At 38.0% G+C, this 22198-nt stretch overlaps 1 protein-coding gene across 1 annotated transcript; it reads right to left on the reverse strand.

Annotated features, from left to right (window-relative positions):
• Positions 1–2238: 2238 nt before the first annotated feature.
• Positions 2239–20151, reverse strand: Prp38 (pre-mRNA processing factor 38). The gene is made up of 7 exons (XM_071687555.1): positions 19982–20151; positions 18170–18329; positions 16832–17044; positions 14880–15032; positions 11900–11983; positions 11352–11689; positions 2239–9572 (listed from the first exon to the last, which is right to left on the reverse strand). Exons 1-7 carry the CDS (start codon positions 20109–20111, stop codon positions 9307–9309), a joined length of 1344 nt encoding a protein of 447 aa, XP_071543656.1. The 5' UTR covers positions 20112–20151; the 3' UTR covers positions 2239–9306.
• Between the last annotated feature and the right edge of the window lie 2047 nt (positions 20152–22198).

Below are 22198 nucleotides of genomic sequence, written 5' to 3' on the forward strand. Positions count from 1 at the left end.
ACGAGACCAGGTTATAGTGATGGGTGATTTGAATGCAAAGGTGAGTAATGTGGCAGTTGAGGGAATAATTGGTATACATGGGGTGTTCAGTGTTGTAAATGGAAATGGTGAAGAGCTCGTAGATTTATGTGCTGAAAAAGGACTGGTGATTGGGAATACCTGGTTTAAAAAGCGAGAGATACATAAGTATACGTATGTAAGTAGGAGAGATGGCCAGAGAGCGTTATTGGATTACATGTTAATTGACAGGCGTGCGAAAGAGAGACTGTTGGATGTTAATGTGCTGAGAGGTGCAACTGGAGGTATGTCTGATCATTATCTTGTGGAGGGTAAGGTGAAGATTTGTATGGGTTTTCAGAAAAGAAGAGTGAATGTTGGGGTGAAGAGGGTGGTGAGAGTAAGTGAGCTTGGGAAGGAGACTTGTGAGAGGAAGTACCAGGAGAGACTGAGTACAGAATGGAAAAAGGTGAGAACAATGGAAGTAAGGGGAGTGGGGGAGGAATGGGATGTATTTAGGGAATCAGTGATGGATTGCGCAAAAGATGCTTGTGGCATGAGAAGCGTGGGAGGTGGGTTGATTAGAAAGGGTAGTGAGTGGTGGGATGAAGAAGTAAGATTATTAGTGAAAGAGAAGAGAGAGGCATTTGGACGATTTTTGCAGGGAAAAAATACAATTGAGTGGGAGATGTATAAAAGAAAGAGACAGGAGGTCAAGAGAAAGGTGCAAGAGGTGAAAAAGAGGGCAAATGAGAGTTGGGGTGAGAGAGTATCATTAAATTTTAGGAAGAATAAAAAGATGTTCTGGAAGGAGGTAAATAAAGTGCGTAAGACAAGGGAGCAAATGGGAACTTCAGTGAAGGGCGCAAATGGGGAGGTGATAACAAGTAGTGGTGATGTGAGAAGGAGATGGAGTGAGTATTTTGAAGGTTTGTTGAATGTGTTTGATGTTAGAGTGGCAGATATAGGGTGTTTTTCGAGGTGGTGTGCAAAGTGAGAGGGTTAGGGAAAATGATTTGGTAAACAGAGAAGAGGTAGTAAAAGCTTTGCGGAAGATGAAAGCCGGCAAGGCAGAAGGTTTGGATGGTATTGCAGTGGAATTTATCAAAAAAGGGGGTGACTGTATTGTTGACTGGTTGGTAAGGTTATTTAATGTATGTATGACTCATGGTGAGGTGCCTGAGGATTGGCGGAATGTGTGCATAGTGCCATTGTACAAAGGCAAAGGGGATAAGAGTGAGTGCTCAAATTACAGAGGTATAAGTCTGTTGGGTATTCCTGGTAAATTATATGGGAGGGTATTGATTGAGAGGGTGAAGGCATGTACAGAGCATCAGATTGAGGAAGAGCAGTGTGGTTTCAGAAGTGGTAGAGGATGTGTGGATCAGGTGTTTGCTTTGAAGAATGTATGTGAGAAATACTTAGAAAAGCAAATGGATTTGTATGTAGCATTTATGGATCTGGAGAAGGCATATGATAGAGTTGATAGAGATGCTCTGTGGAAGGTATTAAGAATATATGGTGTGGGAGGCAAGTTGTTAGAAGCAGTGAAAAGTTGGCCCATTCTTTCATCTGTTTCCTTGCCCTACCTCGCTAACGCGGGAGAAAACAACAAAGTATAATGAATATAAAATAAAACAACAGAAGGTACAAGGAACATACCATAGATGGTACCTACTTTTCCTTGATTCTTCGTGTAGAATCAGAAGGTACTTCAGAAGGCATCATCTACATATCAAAACACTAACATGGAAGACACTACCAACAAGACTTCCTCCTTTTTCTGTTAATGATGTACATTGTATGTTTCCATGCATTTTTTTGGTCTGCAAGATTTACAGATGTCTTCTACCTTGCTTCTGCAGGAAACGGTGATGAAGTGTGAAAGATGGAAAAAAATTAGGTAGCAGTAGTAGTAGGTTGGAGCATCAGGTAGTAGCAGTCAGTAGGAATATTAGGTAGGAGTCACTGGAAACGCTGCACTAGAATTGCCCTCTGCCAATGGTCTGTAAAGGATGAGGCACTAAAAGGCTAAGAAGCGGCACCGGAGTTCACCTATGAAGACTTTTGCTGTGCCCACCCCTTGATGGAGTTCCTAAAGGGAATGGGCATCAGAGATATAGATAGATAATTACATGAAAAACTGTTCTCGTGTATCTATCAGTCCATGTTTCTGTCCCACTTTTACCATTATTAGTATTATGGTTTCTTGAATATAGTTTAATAGAAAGTACACTTTAAACTTTTCTGATGATGATACTCAAAATATTTTTATTAATACAATTTAAAAATCTATATTGCATACATATAAGCTTGTACTGTTTTAGAGATTTACTTTTGAATATTCTGACAATGGGAAAAGCTCAAACATAAGAATTTACAATCATGTTACGAAACTGGGAAATCATTTCCCTATGCCATATTCACACATGCACCAAAAATTAACTGTTTTCAAAAGAATTCAACTCTGGAGTATAATATATGGTATACAGCCAACGCCTGTATAAAGAAATATCATGAAACAACATTTGAACAAATGACCTTTCAGAGTTAAGGTACATTTTCATTTGATATCTCTTGAACACATGTAAAACACAAGAAGTCTAGTGTGTGTGTCTTTCAACCTCTGTGTGGCTGAGTTAGACGAACGCCCTGCCCAGGGTTTGAAACCATCCCGTGGCGTATATGCAATACTCTACAATCTGTGTATCTCACTATTATCAGTACAAAGTGATAGTAGTAATGAATTATATATAACAAATTCGTTTTTGAGGTGTACATAAAGGCTTACCCTGGGTTATACTTCTTGCTGGGAGAAGTATTTCAGCAAATACAACACTATTTTTTTCTAAGTTCATCACCTATTCCTTACTTGCACTTTTGCTTATTTGTAAGACCAGTGAGAGTTACATGCTTACCATTTCCATTCAAAGTTTTAAGGAGCTGTGGGAGTATGTGATAGAGTGTAAGAAAGTAAATTCTCGATTAATATGGGTAAAACTGAAAGTTGATGGAGAGAGGTGGGTGATTATTGGTGCATATGCACCTGGGCATGAGAAGAAAGATCAAGAGAGGCAAGTGTTTTGGGAGCAGCTGAATGAGTGTGTTAGTGGTTTTGATGCACGAGACCGGGTTATAGTGATGGGTGATTTGAATGCAAAGGTGAGTAATGTGGCAGTTGAGGGAATAATTGGTATACATGGGGTGTTCAGTGTTGTAAATGGAAATGGTGAAGAGCTTGTAGATTTATGTGCTGAAAAAGGACTGATGATTGGGAATACCTGGTTTAAAAAGCGAGATATACATAAGTATATACATAAGTTTTGGAAAGAGGGGCAAGTATGAAGTCTGTTGGGGATGAGAGAGCTTGGGAAGTGAGTCAGTTGTTGTTCGCTGATGATACAGCGCTGGTGGCTGATTCATGTGAGAAACTGCAGAAGCTGGTGACTGAGTTTGGTAAAGTGTGTGGAAGAAGAAAGTTAAGAGTAAATGTGAATAAGAGCAAGGTTATTAGGTACAGTAGGGTTGAGGGTCAAGTCAATTGGGAGGTGAGTTTGAATGGAGAAAAACTGGAGGAAGTGAAGTGTTTTAGATATCTGGGAGTGGATCTGGCAGCGGATGGAACCATGGAAGCGGAAGTGGATCATAGGGTGGGGGAGGGGGCGAAAATTCTGGGGGCCTTGAAGAATGTGTGGAAGTCGAGAACATTATCTCGGAAAGCAAAAATGGGTATGTTTGAAGGAATAGTGGTTCCAACAATGTTGTATGGTTGCGAGGCGTGGGCTATGGATAGAGTTGTGCGCAGGAGGATGGATGTGCTGGAAATGAGATGTTTGAGGACAATGTGTGGTGTGAGGTGGTTTGATCGAGTGAGTAACGTAAGGGTAAGAGAAATGTGTGGAAATAAAAAGAGCGTGGTTGAGAGAGCAGAGGAGGGTGTTTTGAAGTGGTTTGGGCACATGGAGAGAATGAGTGAGGAAAGATTGACCAAGAGGATATATGTGTCGGAGGTGGAGGGAACGAGGAGAAGAGGGAGACCAAATTGGAGGTGGAAAGATGGAGTGAAAAAGATTTTGTGTGATCGGGGCCTGAACATGCAGGAGGGTGAAAGGAGGGCAAGGAATAGAGTGAATTGGAGCGATGTGGTATACCGGGGTTAACGTGCTGGCAGTGGATTGAATCAGGGCATGTGAAGCGTCTGGGGAAAACCATGGAAGGCTGTGTAGGTATGTATATTTGCGTGTGTGGACGTATGTATATACATGTGTATGGGGGGGGGGTTGGGCCATTTCTTTCGTCTGTTTCCTTGCGCTACCTCGCAAACGCGGGAGACAGCGACAAAGTATAAAAAAAAAAAAAAAAAAAAAAAAAAAAAAAAAAACTTATGTAAGTAGGAGAGATGGCCAGAGAGCGTTATTGGATTACGTGTTAATTGACAGGCGTGCGAAAGAGAGACTTTTGGATGTTAATGTGCTGAGAGGTGCAACTGGAGGGATGTCTGATCATTATCTTGTGTAGGCTAAGGTGAAGATTAGTATGGGTTTTCAGAAAAGAAGAGTGAATGTTGGGGTGAAGAGGGTGGTGAGAGTAAGTGAGCTTGAGAAGGAGACCTGTGTGAGGAAGTACCAGGAGAGACTGGGTACAGAAGGGAAAAAGGTGAGAACAATGGAAGCAAGGGGAGTGGGGGAGGAATGGGATGTATTTAGGGAATTAGTGTTGGATTGCGCAAAAGATGCTTGTGGCATGAGAAGAGTGGGAGGTGGGTTGATTAGAAAGGGTAGTGAGTGGTGGGATGAAGAAGTAAGAGTATTAGTGAAAGAGAAGAGAGAGGCATTTGGACGATTTTTGCAGGGAAAAAATGCAATTGAGTGGGAGATGTATAAAAGAAAGAGACAGGAGGTCAAGAGAAAGGTGCAAGAGGTGAAAAAAAGGGCAAATGAGAGTTGGGGTGAGAGAGTATCATTAAATTTTAGGGAGAATAAAAAGATGTCCTGGAAGGAGGTAAATAAAGTGCGTAAGACAAGGGAGCAAATGGGAACTTCAGTGAAGGGCGCAAATGGGGAGGTGATAACAAGTAGTGGTGATGTGAGAAGGAGATGGAGTGAGTATTTTGAAGGTTTGTTGAATGTGTTTGATGATAGAGTGGCAGATATAGGGTGTTTTGGTCGAGGTGGTGTGCAAAGTGAGAGGGTTAGGGAAAATGATTTGGTAAACAGAGAAGAGGTAGTAAAAGCTTTGCGGAAGATGAAAGCCGGCAAGGCAGCAGGTTTGGATGGTATTGCAGTGGAATTTATTAAAAAAGGGGGTGACTGTATTGTTGACTGGTTGGTAAGGTTATTTAATGTATGTATGACTCATGGTGAGGTGCCTGAGGATTGGCGGAATGCGTGCATAGTGCCATTGTACAAAGGCAAAGGGGATAAGAGTGAGTGCTCAAATTATAGAGGTATAAGTCTGTTGAGTATTCCTGGTAAATTATATGGGAGGGTATTGATTGAGAGGGTGAAGGCATGTACAGAGCATCAGATTGGGGAAGAGCAGTGTGGTTTCAGAAGTGGTAGAGGATGTGTGGATCAGGTGTTTGCTTTGAAGAATGTATGTGAGAAATACTTAGAAAAGCAAATGGATTTGTATGTAGCATTTATGGATCTGGAGAAGGCATATGATAGAGTTGATAGAGATGCTCTGTGGAAGGTATTAAGAATATATGGTGTGGGAGGAAAGTCGTTAGAAGCAGTGAAAAGTTTTTATCGAGGATGTAAGGCATGTGTACGTGTAGGAAGAGAGGAAAGTGATTGGTTCTCAGTGAATGTAGGTTTGCGGCAGGGGTGTGTGATGTCTCCATGGTTGTTTAATTTGTTTATGGATGGGGTTGTTAGGGAGGTAAATGCAAGAGTTTTGGAAAGAGGGGCAAGTATGAAGTCTGTTGGGGATGAGAGAGCTTGGGAAGTGAGTCAGTTGTTGTTCGCTGATGATACAGCGCTGGTGGCTGATTCATGTGAGAAACTGCAGAAGCTGGTGACTGAGTTTGGTAAAGTGTGTGGAAGAAGAAAGTTAAGAGTAAATGTGAATAAGAGCAAGGTTATTAGGTACAGTAGGGTTGAGGGTCAAGTCAATTGGGAGGTGAGTTTGAATGGAGAAAAACTGGAGGAAGTGAAGTGTTTTAGATATCTGGGAGTGGATCTGGCAGCGGATGGAACCATGGAAGCGGAAGTGGATCATAGGGTGGGGGAGGGGGCAAAAATTCTGGGGGCCTTGAAGAATGTGTGGAAGTCGAGAACATTATCTCGGAAAGCAAAAATGGGTATGTTTGAAGGAATAGTGGTTCCAACAATGTTGTATGGTTGCGAGGCGTGGGCTATGGATAGAGTTGTGCGCAGGAGGATGGATGTGCTGGAAATGAGATGTTTGAGGACAATGTGTGGTGTGAGGTGGTTTGATCGAGTGAGTAACGTAAGGGTAAGAGAGATGTGTGGAAATAAAAAGAGCGTGGTTGAGAGAGCAGAAGAGGGTGTTTTGAAGTGGTTTGGGCACATGGAGAGGATGAGTGAGGAAAGATTGACCAAGAGGATATATGTGTCGGAGGTGGAGGGAGCAAGGAGAAGAGGGAGACCAAATTGGAGGTGGAAAGATGGAGTGAAAAAGATTTTGTGTGATCGGGGCCTGAACATGCAGGAGGGTGAAAGGAGGGCAAGGAATAGAGTGAATTGGAGCGATGTGGTATACCGGGGTTGACGTGCTGTCAGTGGATGGAATCAAGGCATGTGAAGCGTCTGGGGTAAACCATGGAAAGCTGTGTAGGTATGTATATTTGCATGTGTGGACGTATGTATATACATGTGTATGGGGGGGGGGTTGGGCCATTTCTTTTGTCTGTTTCCTTGCGCTACCTCGCAAACACGGGAGACAGCGACAAAGTATAAAAAGAAAAAAAAAAAAAAAAGATTTCCTTCATTTTGTTCAGTTATATACTCTACGAATCAACAAATCTTTTCCATCTTAAAGTATATTAATTAAAATGAGGACAAATAGTTTACTTACAATCTATTTAATCATTACTCTAAGTAAATATTATTATCATCATATCAGTGCTTAAAGAGGAGAAAGCAGAATGTGGTTACCACAGCAAAGATGCTCCTTGACTTACAATGCATAAGTTGAAAATACGTCAAAAATACATTTATACTGTACATCTAATTTACCAAACATTATACCTTAGCCCAACTTAAACATTCTCAGAACACTTACATTAGCCTACGGTACAACAAAATCAAACACAAAGCCTATTTTATAATAAAGTGTTGAATATCTCATCATTGTAAAGTCAAAAAATTGTAAGTTGGGGGTCATCTGTACTATGCTGTCCCAGGTTTTGCTTGCTAACTAGGCTGGGTCCCAGGTATTGCTTCCTAGGCTGAGTCCCATGTATTGCATCATTCTAGGTGAATCTAATTTCATTGAATACAACACTTTCTTTTCTACTTTTGCAAGGTATTAATTATTCAACTTTTGATTTCATTAAAAGAAAAGTTTTTCAATTTCTCAAAAATTTGTAAATACTTTCCCTTTTCTTTTTCCATTTCATAATTCTCTCTATATTTCAGTTAAGGCCTGGCCTTGATGTGAACTTTAGTCCATGACTGAGCCTTCAACATTAAAAAAATAATCAATTACATTCGTCAAAGTTATTGTGAATTTATGTGATATATTCCCAATAAGCAGTGACTGTTTCTTTGTTCATCTGTCTATCTGATTATTGTTGGTCTGTCTCTTTGTCTGCAAAGTTGCTTCTTTTTACCTATTAATATGGTATGGGAGGGAGTTCTACATCCGTGGGACTCTGTCTCTTGAACTATGTTCTCATGCAACTTTTTGAACTTTTGCATGTCCCCATTATTTGCAATTTCATTGCTTGCTTTGTTGCATTCATCCACTTCCCTGATATCTCTGACATCTTTTATAGCATAATTTGATTAGCTTCTTATTGTGCTTACATATGTTATATACAGCTACAGTGAGCTTTATAAAGAAAACAATTAGAAGCAAAAACTGGATATGTTTCAAAAAGCCTTGGCAAAATTCTCCTACTCCACCTCCAGTTGAAAAAGTTGCTGAATATGATGATGCAAGGGATGATGATAGAGAACCTTACTTCCCCTCTTTCTCCCTCCCACTGACCCTCATTCTACCCAATCCTACTTCACAATAATGTCAAGCTTCCATCCCCACATTTTCTAGTAACTTGTCATCACATATCTAAATTACTAATTGCATATGTATGCGTACATTGAAATGTATACCACCGACCCTCACTCTACCCAATCCTACTTCACAACAACATCAAGCTCCCATCCCTACATTTTCTAGTAACTTGTCATCACATTATCTAAATTACTACTGCATATGTATTTATACATTGATATGTATATGTATGTATATGTGTGTGTGTGGGAGTTTATGTATATACATGTGTATGTGGGTGGGTTTGGCCATTCCTTCTCTGTTTCCTTGCGCTACCTCACTAACACGGGAGACGGCGATTAGGTATAACAAAAAAAGAAAAAATACTAATTTTATGTCTGTGGTAAGTAGTATTCAGCAAATATGTTGCAATTATGTTCCCTACTTATGAGATAGATAGGATAAATTAGTGCATGGGAACAAAATCCAAATAATGAGTTACAAATGCTGACATAACAACATTTTGTAAAACAAAAGGTTTTGCAGGATTGTAACCCTGTTTTTATACAGGGGTTGGCTGTGCACAGAACTTTGAGTGACAGTTTCTTTTTCAACATATATTCTCTGAAATACTCCAATAGAATATTTACCTTACACTCTAATACTGTTTTTCAATAAATTACCATTATCTGAGTATCTCTGAATAAACCTTTAGGTAATGTAAGATACCAAAAGTTACAAAAAGAGAAAAAACTCCAAAACTAAAACAAAAGAGATGGCAATATATACAATAAACATGTGTCTGCTTCAAATCAACAAAATTTCTCAATTTTCACAAGTACTACATCATTAACATAAACTTTACCTAAAAAGTAGAGGGTCAATAGTATTTCCTATTACAATAGCTGGGACAGCATGGACAAATGAATACCCTAATCATGGCCTTCTCATTAACACTAAATATACACCCTACTTTAAGCCAGGCACCCAATTTGTTTACTAATATCAAGGGAAGGATGAACTGCTGGGGGGAATGCAGGCACACTGCCCCACCAGGATTCAAACCCATGCCATTCTAACACAGGGCAGGTTCATGCATGTGTCATGGTTCATAAATTTGACATCTTTTTAACGAAGGGGTGGCATGCCTAATCGAGCCCTAAGTGCATTAGCCTCTGCAATCTCCATATCTTCTCTACTCATGCCCATCATTTCTTCCCGTTTATTGCGTCCACTACGGTGATGTTTTTCTTTGCGTTCACCACGGTCACGCTCCCTCTCTCGCTCTCTGTTTCGTTCCTTGCCATGATCTCTCTCTGCCCGCTCTCCATGACGGTGTTCACGTTCCTTTTCTCCTCCACGACCCCGCTCTCGATGGTGATGGGGATGATGACCTGGGTGCAATGAACAAAATGAAGTAAGTTTCACACAAAATGAGCATTTGTGTAAAATATGAAGCAAAATCAATCTGCATAAAGAAAACAGTGATCTAAGGAAATGTGATAAAATTCTGGGGTAACATTTAGTTTGCATTAATAAAAATTTAGAAATATGTGGAAATGGAAAATCAAATGGCAGAAGTCCTCACTAAGGCTAGGCCTTGCATGATATTAAAAAGGGAAAACAAAACAAAAAGGAAAAGAGTAGTCTCAAAGTTCCTGAAGTGGTTGAAAGCATAACATTAAAAATGGGGCAGGTCATTGTTATTTGGAAAGTACACAAAAAAGTAAAAAGATCTAAAGCTTTGCTGTGTAAGAAGAGAAACAGGTATTGTAACAGTCCATCCTTAAATTACAGACAGGTCCAATATGAGTGTGACATAGTGGCTTGCTAAATACTGCATGGCCTAGCTTACGGCTGAACATAAGCAGTCATTTCCCTGGATGAAGAAAACAAGATAATATCAGAAAAGAAGGGAAACAAGCACCAGTAAAAAGATGTAGGGAATCCAGACCAAATCTATAAATGGCCCAGGACAGGTTATAAGCTGAACTGCTATAAATTCAAATCTACTGGGTATGTGCACAGACTTACAGCTGCCCCACATGTGAGTGTAGTACTTCATACAAGGACAAATCAATCATCTATTACACAATTGCATTCAGTACAGAGCTCCATTTATGAGATTGTTTTTTATGTCAACTCCTGAAAAGGCCTAAAATACCTGGCTCATGTTGAACCTGAAGTGGAAGAGCTACCAACTAGGGGTAAGCTTTGTTTTTACATTTTGTCTTTTGACTTAACAAGAGGTAAAAACTGGTTTGGTTTGAACTGGCACTTATTAAACACTTTCTAGCTGATGTCTAACAATGAAGACCAAACCAATGCTTCAGCAAAGTATTCAGATAGAAGGGAAATATAACTGTTATATAGATAAAATTTCTTATGAGAAGTCAAGGTACTCTGGCCAAATTATCTCAGTTCTTCTTGAAAATATTAGGTCAAGTAAGCTCAACATTGAAAGAATTTGATATCTGAGGCCAATAGATAATGTACATTCTGAATTCATGTCTTGTTCACAAGTAGAATTTATCAGATCTTATATTCCTACAAGTTCAAAACTGTTGTAAGAATGATCTTCAACTCTTGGGAATTACAGAACATTCAAGATCTGCTCGATTAGTATGCTCTCAATAAAAGAGAAGGCTGAAGTAGAACCCCTGACATGTGTGAAATACCAAGAATTAGGAGCAGAATTGTGCCAACGGGATGATCATCATTGTCAAGTAATGTTTGTTGATTGGTCACTGAGCGGACCTATGCCAAGTTACCAAACCAGTACTGAGTGAAGTGCGAGAGGCATTTATCTCAACAGAAGGCAGGGAATTAAAAGATTTTTACACCTGGAAATCCTTGAGAGTCTCAAAGCTTCTAAGATGAAACAACCCTAGAGAGAAAGAGTTTGTAAGAAGAAATGTCAAGAGTAGGAATGAAAGCAAAGACACTGGTAACCAAAAGTTCCAAAGGAAGGTTTACATCTATATTCTTATAATGAGATAGATTTACGATGAGGATCAAGAAAAACTACATCAATATCTGGTAAGGTAACTGAAAAAAAGGGAAAACTACATCAATAAATTTATCAAAATACACTAACTTCTGACTAATAATAAAGATAAGGCAATATGAAAACTGTATGAACACAAAAATTAAAAAAAGAAAATATTGCTAACCTGGAGATCGAGATCTGGATCTATGACGTCTTTCTCTTGACCTGCTGCGATGTCGCTTTCTCTCCCTTTCCATTCTCTCTCTTTCCATTCCTCTTTCCCGTTCTATGCCTCTCTCTCGTTCCAAGACTCTTTCTCTTTCCATTAATCTTTCTCTCTCCATTACCCTATCCATTCCTCTTTCCCTATCCATCCCTCTATCCCTGTCCATCCCTCTCTCTCTTTCCATTCCTCTATCACGTTCCATTCCTCTATCACGTTCCATTCCTCTTTCCCTGTCCATTCCCCTTTCTCGCTCCATGCCTCTATCTCTCTCCCGTGAGCGACTTCTGCTGCGATGTCTGTAAAACAAAAATAATTATGTTAACAACATATCAGTTCCAAAATGTAAATTCAGAATGGCCATGAAATTTCTCATGCATGTGAAAGCTTCAAACAGTGCTATGTTCATCACTTACAATTTACAAGTAATGGAAAGACTACAGTAACACAATTTTCAGGGGCAAGAATAACCACATCTATGAATATGGTAAGCCCGGAATGAAACCTACCTCTTTTCTCTTTCTCTGTCATTCCGTATATCCCTTTGTGGGGAACGCCTTGATAGAGAATGGCCTCTTCCATGTCGATCATCCCTAAACAGGGAAAAAAAAAATATGATTTTCAGAGAAGGGCAATACTCCATCATATAATATCAGCTTACACAGTAAATCTAAGCTAAAGTGAGCATTCCTGCCCACTGCTAACCTGTGAGGTTCCAGATGCAAATGTTAGTTCAACAAATAAATTTCTACAAATGGTTCATGCGTACTCAAACATCAATTGTGTGCAAGCAGCCACTTGTAACAAAATACAGCAAAAAATTGTTTCCAACGCACAAAGGAGTGATAATAATAATAATCAGTAAAAATTTCAATTTAGTTTAGGAATAGGAATGTGGATGAAAAATATGAAGGATTAAGGATGAAAATTTGAGCAATGAAAATGAAAAACAATTTCAAAAGGAATTATGATAAGCAAGTGAAAGATGAGCCTGAGATTAAGTGAGACCAAGTGTTGTGAAAGTATTTAAAGACGACATTAATAAAGGCTAAGAGGAGAAATTTAAAGGAAGAACTGAATCTTACAGAGAATACTTATGAATGAGAAGCAGACTGAAAAAAAAAATCTTCAGAGAAAAGGTAAAAAATTGTGCATACAAGATAAGGAAATTACTAAAAAGAAAAGTAATAAAATTGTAAGATAAACAGAAACCAATGTCATAAGAAGTACACATGTCCAAGAAAGGAGATCTGTCGGAAAAGTGAGGATGTGCTTGACAAAAGACGACAATCATTCCTTATGGAAATGACTGTAGATGAAGATAATGGAGAGTAAGAAATGGCTTATGTGACTGGAAGTTGGCAGAGAACTAAATCAGCTTTGGGAAGATGAAGATACCATGAAGGTGAAACTATCAATAATCATATTCATTCTTAGTACTGGCAATGCAGAAGTAAAATTGTATTTGATCATATGTAGTGGTTTGCTGAGACCCTTGTTGGCGAAGATTAAGGGAAATTATAGAAGGTGGAAATAGGCAGTGGCAGTGCACTGCACTTACCACATATCTTGCTTGTCTGTCAATTCTGTAATCTTCAGATAAATGTCTGTCATAAAACCATTTTTCCAATATCTTCTGGAGATCTGTGCTTAATCCATTGACATTCCTTATTTCACTGAAGGGTCCATTTTTATTGCTGGACAATCATATTTGTTTGGAGTATTTCCAATTATTTAAAAGTGCACTTGTAATTTTTGTCACACTAGTTCTTCCTATATGTGAAGCTTTAACAGAATTGGTTTTTGCTCTTCAATTTGCTTCTAATCATAGAATATAATATATTCATATCTTCTTTCAAAACTATAAAGTTGCAGTTCTTCCTATAAATCTTTCATTGTATAGTCTGGGTTTTCATTCCCTTGATCATACTTGAAAAGTATGTCTGAATCCCCTCTAGCTTATCCATTACAGCTTGCTTGGTTGGATATCACAAAACACAGTAAAAATAATTTTTTCTTTCCACAAATAAAAACATTCTTATCATCAGCTTTCAATCTCTCGTAAGGAGAGTTCTCATTATCATTCCTCTTGTTACTGGGTTTTGGAGCCATATTACCATCATGCTCTTCTAATTTGAGTTTCTCATTAATAATGCTTATATAAAGTATATCTTTAACATTTGCTTTAGTACTATCTTTTCCCCTATTGGGCCTTTCCAGGAAGTCACCACTATACTGTTAATTGTTCTTTACCTTAGTTGTTCAAAGATATCTTAATTAAAGTTTATAAGGTAATTCTCTGCTCACTTACAAAGTCTTTTTTGCATGTTCTCTTTGCCTTCCTTTGATCCCATCATCCTACTGAGTCTGGTGTGAACTATAAAGCATCTGTCTACAGCTTCCTTTACTTCCACATCTATATCTGATATCAATATTACATACTGTAATGAAGCATGTATTGTTCCCTGAGGTAGACCTTATACAACACCATCATTAGAAATAGTTCCATTTGCTAATATCTTGAATTTTCTGTTTCTTAGAAAGACTATTATACACATTCTTTTGCTACTTTTTCTAATATAATTCTGTAGTTTAGCTTCTCATAATCCTTGTAAATCTAGAAAAACTATCCATTCTCTTTCCTTGCATCAGAGTTTTATTGATATATTCTAATTGAACTAGTAGCCACTTTGAGTAATCTTATCTGGAAGGAAAGAAAGTTCTACATAAAAATGAACTGCTGTATGCAGCATCTACAGATTAAGAGAAAGCATATGATAAGGAGACCATAACAGGACTCTGGAAAGTTTCAACATCCTAGATGTACATGAAAGTCTTGAATGCTGCTAAGAGTTTGCATGAGGACATAATACTTTTTCCACTATCTAACAGTGTGAATGAATTGTCCGAACTCAATATGGGGCCATGTGTGGATTGCATAATGTCATCATGACTATTTTGTGTTTTTTAACGGATGGAGCATTACATGAGATATGGTGATGAAGTACAATTAATGTAAGAGGTAGAAATAAAAAAAATCAAAATCTTTTCCAATGCTGGCAGCTGTGGTAAGTGGGACTGGAGACATGGCAAGAGAAGATGGGAGGATAAAGATAACCACTGCTCCATGTGACTCATCCATAAGTCAAGTTTTCTTTTCATGGGAATCATGTCTAAGTAGCCCAGTAAAGACAAATCACTTATTCAATCAGTGATCAATAAACATACTGCAACAATACAATTACCCTCTGCATGCACTTATTTAGTATATTTTTTCTTTCATGCATGTTCTTTTTCAGTGAAAACTGTGAGGTAGAGTCAGGGACAGATAACTGCTTCACCAATAATATTCTCACTTGGTTCCTTCCTCTGTTCCTTCTTTTGTAAAGAAATAATACAGGAGGAGAGGACTTTAAGCATCTCACTCATATCTATATATTTACTATAAACAAAATGTATGAAGTCTAAAAAAGAGCACAAAATACTTACCTAGGTGCTGTACGTGTTGGTTCTGCTTGGTCATTCCTTGGCCGAGGTGGAGGAAGAAGCTCCTCTTCATCACTCTCACTCTCTAAATCATCCAGATCATCGTCTAACAGAGAAACTCGACCTTCAAGTTCATTGTTCGCTTCATGAACCCATCTATAGATATGAGAAACTTGGCAAATAATGTATCTTGCATAGCAAAATTTAATCTTTATATGTAATGAACCACTACAACACCACTAAGGGCTATTTGGCATGTCTTAAGAATTTCTATAACTGATGCAAAAGTAAAAAGTGAGGTTGAGACAATGTGGAAGTACTCACAGAGCGTATAAACAGTGGTTACCTCAGAGGTATTTGGCACTGTTAGAAAATGTTAAGGAAAGAAAGGGACATAATGGAATAGGAATTTCATAAAAGTGATTGATAAGAATAATATGATTTGGAAGAAGCTGTGTATACTGCAAAGTAGGGATAAACAGAGGGCAAAGAGTGAAGAATATAAAGTTTTGAATGAAACACTAAAACAATGATGAGGCATATGAATAAAAGGAAAGCTAATGAAGATCAACAAGCATAAACAAAAAAAAAAAAGAAATATACCAGGAACATAAATGAAGGATGTGGAGGAATGCAACATTAAGCCATCAGCAAAAGAGTGCATTTAATTATCTGTGAATGAAAGGAAATCGCTGGAAAAAAAAAAGGGAAAAGTGTGGAAGGCTGAACAGAACCTTGAGAGACGCTGCTGTTAATGGATAATGGGAGAGGCAGCTCTATCAACAACCATGGAGACAGAATGGCCTGAAAGGAAGCTAAATGTGAAGGATCAAAGTGAGGGAGGGAAGCCAAAAGAGGGAGCTTTGAGATAAGATCCCGATGCCATACACTGTCAAAAGCTTTGGATATGTCAAGGGCAATTTCAGGAATGAAGACCAGACAATAGTAAGATAGAAAAGGATACCACCAAAGGATCTTCCCTTACAGAAGCCTTACTGGTGACTAGAGAGAAGCCTGTGAGATTCAAGAAGTCTGAGGACATGGGAGTTGAGGAAGGATTCAAAGACTTTGGAAATGGAAGATGTCAAAGCAACAGGAGTTAGAATGGTCACCCTTCTTAGGGATGGGATGTACCCAAACATGCTTCAATGAAGAAGGAAAAGTTCTGGTTTTTAAACAGAAACAGAACAGACAAACAAGCATGGGAGAAAGTTCAGAGGCACACTCTTTGAGTACACGGGGATGGATGCCATCATGGCCTTGCTTGTGTCCAGATGGAGAAATGCTTTTCAGACAGTTTGAAAAGAGATTAAGGGAAGGGGCATAGGGTAATTAAGAGGAGCATCAGGAGGTAAAGGAATGTTATATTCATGCAAGGTAAAGTTAGAGGAGAAACAGAAACCAAAGGGAGATGCTTTGTCTACAGGAGAGACAACTATAATAATCAAAACAGAAAAGTGAAGTAAAGGTAAAACAACTGAAATGTTTAGAGATGCCCTTAGCTAAGGACCAGATGGATGATGAGAAGAGGTTTTCCTACTTCATTTGATTAAATGAATGCTTTGCCTCATGGATAACATACATGCCATGATTTTGGGTAGTGATAAAATGCTGAATGGTAGTTGGAGGAAGGAGAGTTTTCCTATGCATGATATACCTGATCCCTTGCCTGAATGGCTTCAGAACAGGAGCAGTATGTACATTTATGCGATACTACCTTGCAAAAGTTCAACGATAAACAGACTGCATATCAAATACGTATACATTATTGGTACACAAAGGCTCTGTCAGCTGCATATCATTCTCTGCTGACTTTTCCCTTAATACTGGTGATGGATATCAAATGGATATCAAATATCCCAGATATATGGTAATGATCCTGCAAGAGGAAACTCAGATATATAAAAATGCATGTCTGCAGTGAATATACAGTTACAATTTCACCATGTGCATACCTTTTTTGAACTCTTGGCAATATTACATCACAGCAACGTTCTTCTCTTAATAAACCATCAATAAATTCATCCATGTGAGCAAGCTCATATTGACCAGAACGATTCATCAGGCGAAGTTTCCTATAGTCATTAAGCAGAGGTTCCAGGTACTTGTAGCAGTCTAAAGATCCATATACTAGCCTCAGGTAAAATGCTCCCAAGGCACGAACATACCTGAAATGAAAATATTATAGATTGAGCAATGTTAAATACAAGAGAAAGAGAAAAGAAAACTATTGCCTTATGGAACAAGTAATCTCTAAATATTCAAGAGCAATAATTTGAAGTTTAAATATATAATGAGAAACGTTGAAACGAGTGAAAAACTCTGAAACATGAAAGGTAGTTTAAATCAAAGTAAGAGAAGATCAAATAGAATGGATTATGCTAATCTGAACCTGGAAGAGAAGAGGTCAGTATGTAGGGGATATTCTTCATGCCAATTAATCAGCAAAAATAACAAAAGCCAAACACTTAACATATGTGTTCCAACAAATTCCAAAATACAATCATGCTGTTACGTATACTTCAAAAGGAAGGAATTCAAAGTTTGTTGGAAAATTAAAGGGAGATTTCAATAAATCAGGTTTGCTTGTAAAAACACAGTTCTAATAAAAACTTCATAAAGTTTGGGGATCATGAGAACATATATAGTAAAATGCCTTTCTTAATTCTTATATTATCATTTATCTGTATCTATGTAGCTTCATTCATTTCATTATGATGATATACATATATTTCTAATGCTATACTGGAATCAAATGTATCGTGTGTTTAATCACTTGGAGGACTAGTTCTATATTCCATCAGTGAAATATGCTATCATGCTATAAAATCTTTTAATAATTTACTTTAAACATAGTCTGAAAAGTAGAAAACAAATATAAGACCAAATTTTACATGTAGACATGAACAAGCCTTGGAGACTTCAGCTCTTCATAATGGAGATCCACACAACTACAACACTGACTTACAACCTACCTTTAAAAGATTTGGTTGCTGGTTTTAGCTAGTCAAAGATCATGTAACCAAAGCATAACAGTGGTGCATATTCCCAAGGCACCAACATACCTGGCCATCCATTGTGTGTTCAGAAAAATACTGCTACAATCTTATAACATCGTTTACAACTACCTACCAACCAGAAGCTGCTTATTTGAGGTACTCTGGTGGTAAAATTGTTAACAAAATGCAAACTTTGGTTCAAGGGATAATGTAACTGCATAAGAGGTAGGTCATGAAAATTAAAGCCCTCATAACACACTTATAATCAAGCACATAAAAAATATAATAACATACTTAAATTCATCTTGTTTGATGAATTCAATGATGATGTCCTTCTCTGGCTGAATCTGGAGCATTTTCAGGGCAAGACAAAGGAAGGGTGTTGGTTTGATATTACCACCATATACCCCACCAATGCTTCTCAACGCCATTGCCTTATCCACGAGCAGTTCGGCTGAAAAGAAATTTTCAAAATTTCAGACCATGAGCACCTACTCTATGTAAATATGTGCAAGAAGCTTGCATGAAAGAATGCTAAAGAAGCACACATTTCTAAGATAACATTAAGCACTACACAGTCTGGTGTTGTCATTTCTGTGCCCCACAATCACTCACCAGTAATTATAGATATCATGTGGATGGACAGAGATCAGGAATGCTGATAAACTAACATTCATATAATAGATGGCAATAAATTTCATATTGAAACGACATATATACACCGATGGAATCAATGGAGACATGGAACATGGGTATTCATGTATAAGGCACCAATAGCAGGTGGGGTATTTGCTAATATAAGAACTAAGTGTCACCTAGCGAGGCATGCCAACACCAGTTAGTGTAGCACTTACCACTCATGTATCATTATACATGATGTTAGTGATGTACTCTCATCTGGTTCATATCTCTGAAACAGTAAGTTGAGGTCTATATCACTTGTTTCTTCAAGTCTTACATTTCTTACAGGATGTTCTTTCATTTCATATGAAATTTTTCACATCTGATTTTCCATGTTATTTGTTGGCATTCAGTAAAAATAATGAAATAGCTGGAAATTAAAGTGTTAGAATCTATCTGACAGGTACGCATTTGCAAAAATGTCAGCTCCTCTTAAAATATTACATCCTTCGTGAATCCCTATTTTTCCTCTTAAAAAGCGACTAATATGATGCATGGCATCGACCACTGCTTCAAAAATATGCCCTCCAAAACTAGGTAACTTAGGTATCACTAAACTGCATTTATCCTGTATATCACTCCAAGATGAAAGTAATTTTACTACCGAGTTTTTTCATTCATTATATTTTATCATATTCATCATTCACCTCATCATCTCTCTCCTTCATATCCCTTCTTACTATCAGATTATTCAGGATCAAAAGATACGACATGTTAGTGCTACTGGAAAAAATTAACACCCTTACTTCATTACCTATCAGAAAAAAACCCATAAGAATTAATAAAAAATCCTAAACTACAAGGCTATCTGCTTTCAGATAAATTACTCCAGAAAAAAAAGTTCTAAATCACGTTCTGTGATCATTATAGTATTCTCTAAACACCACACAAGCACTACGAAACAAAATCTGTTAATTTTCAAGCCCAATACAGTAGAACGAAGATCCCAAAGCTAGAAGTATATCCTCTTCCAGATGAGTTATCCATGAAAAGAAAATTTTCGGAATCATTCTTTGCAACTGTTATTGTATTCTCTAAGCACTACACTGGTAGAGAACAGGATCACTCAACTCTTTGTGATGCAGGGCTAAACTGGACTTTCCCTCAAGTTTACACACTGAAAAACTTTTGACCATATGATTTTCAATTTTAGATCTGTAATAACCAATACGAAGGTGGCAATGGAGTAAGTTACAATTATCTTTATACATGGAAATCATTCTTCCCTTAGTGATTCCTCATCTCTAGCACACTCTGTTGCCGTAAGAAAATAAAAAGGGACAAGGTATATAATTTCCTCACACAATATATATGGACTGTATAAAACTGGTCATATATTAAGAACTCTATTCTCTATCATCCACCATTGGCATATTTGCATTTTTAAATCGAGTTGCCAGTCTTCTAAAAATTCTCCTGACCTACCTGAGAGAGCGAAACATTCTTCCTTCCAGTATCGAGAATCATATATTCTGGTTCTTATAATCTTTTCTACTAAATACTGTGGATTAGTTCCATGAATAGATTGGGCATCTTTCACCGTTCGGTTAGCCATCTCGACCAATGTTTACTAACACCAGCTGAGCTGAGCTGAGCAACCAATAGGCAGCCAGAATCTGGGTACGTTCCTACCTTCGACCCCGTGGTAGGGTGCGTTCCAGTCTAAGCTTTAGTTAGAACTCTAAAAAAAACAAGATTTCTTTTTTTAATCCATCGTAGAATGTAAATCATATCGATGGGGTATATAATTCCTAAATATTAAGGTATCATGTGTGTAAATAAGATAAAATTCGAACAATAAAAAGCGAAAAAAATATTTCAGTATTACGCAAACGCTGAATGTCATATATATATATATATATATATATATATATATATATATATATATATATATATATATATATATATATATATATATATATATATATATATTTTATTATTTTATTATACTTTGTCGCTGTCTCCCGCGTTTGCGAGGTAGCGCAAGGAAACAGACGAAAGAAATGGCCCAACCCCCCCCCCCATACACATGTATATACATACGTCCACACACGCAAATATACATACCTACACAGCTTTCCATGGTTTACCCCAGACGCTTCACATGCCTTGATTCAATCCACTGACATCACGTCAACCCCGGTATGCCACATCGCTCCAATTCACTCTATTCCTTGCCCTCCTTTCACCCTCCTGCATGTTCAGGCCCCGATCACACAAAATCTTTTTCACTCCATCTTTCCACCTCCAATTTGGTCTCCCTCTTCTCCTCGTTCCCTCCACCTCCGACACATATATCCTCTTGGTCAATCTTTCCTCACTCATTCTCTCCATGTGCCCAAACCACTTCAAAACACCCTCTTCTGCTCTCTCAACCACGCTCTTTTTATTTCCACACATCTCTCTTACCCTTACGTTACTCACTCGATCAAACCACCTCACACCACACATTGTCCTCAAACATCTCATTTCCAGCACATCCATCCTCCTGCGCACAACTCTATCCATAGCCCACGCCTCGCAACCATACAACATTGTTGGAACCACTATTCCTTCAAACATACCCATTTTTGCTTTCCGAGATAATGTTCTCGACTTCCACACATTCTTCAAGGCCCCCAGAATTTTCGCCCCTCCCCCACCCTATGATCCACTTCCGCTTCCATGGTTCCATCCGCTGCCAGATCCACTCCCAGATATCTAAAACACTTCACTTCCTCCAGTTTTTCTCCATTCAAACTCACCTCCCAATTGACTTGACCCTCAACCCTACTGTACCTAATATATATTTCTTTCGAGAAAGCGAAAGAAATATATATATATATATATATATATATATATATATATATATATATATATATATATATATATATATATATATATATATATATATATATATATATTATCCCTGGGGATAGGGGAGAAAGAATACTTCCCACGTATTCCCTGCGTGTCGTAGAAGGCGACTAAAAGGGGAGGGAGCGGGTGGCTGGAAATCCTCCCCTCTCTTTTTTTTTTAATTTTCCAAAAGAAGGAACAGAGAAGGGGGTCAGGTGAGGATATTCTCTTTAAGGCCCAGTTCTCTGTTCTTAACGCTACCTCGCGAACGCGGGAAATGGCAAATAGTATGAAAAAAAAAAAAAATATATATATATATATATATATATATATATATATATATATATATATATATACATATATATCCTCTTTGAAGAATGTATGTGAGAAATACTTAGAAAAGCAAATGGATTTGTATGTAGCATTTATGGATCTGGAGAAGGCATATGATAGAGTTGATAGAGATGCTCTGTGGAAGGTATTAAGAATATATGGTGTGGGAGGCAAGTTGTTAGAAGCAGTGAAAAGTTTTTATCGAGGATGTAAGGCATGTGTACGTGTAGGAAGAGAGGAAAGTGATTGGTTCTCAGTGAATGTAGGTTTGCGGCAGGGGTGTGTGATGTCTCCATGGTTGTTTAATTTGTTTATGGATGGGGTTGTTAGGGAGGTGAATGCAAGAGTTTTGGAAAGAGGGGCAAGTATGAAGTCTGTTGGGGATGAGAGAGCTTGGGAAGTGAGTCAGTTGTTGTTCGCTGATGATACAGCGCTGGTGGCTGATTCATGTGAGAAACTGCAGAAGCTGGT

The sequence above is a fragment of the Panulirus ornatus genome, chromosome 43 (genome assembly GCF_036320965.1).
Source record: "Panulirus ornatus isolate Po-2019 chromosome 43, ASM3632096v1, whole genome shotgun sequence".
NCBI lineage: Eukaryota > Metazoa > Arthropoda > Malacostraca > Decapoda > Palinuridae > Panulirus > Panulirus ornatus.

Coding starts and splice junctions, on each gene's coding strand:
- Prp38 (XM_071687555.1), bottom strand. CDS start 20,111: ATGGCTAACCGAACGGTGAAAGATGCCCAATCTATTCATGGAACTAAT. Junction 18,330..19,981: donor AGAATGTTTCGCTCTCTCAG/GTAGGTCAGGAG, acceptor ATTTCTTTTCAG/CCGAACTGCTCGTGGATAAG. Junction 17,045..18,169: donor ATCAAACAAGATGAATTTAA/GTATGTTATTAT, acceptor TTTTCATTTCAG/GTATGTTCGTGCCTTGGGAG.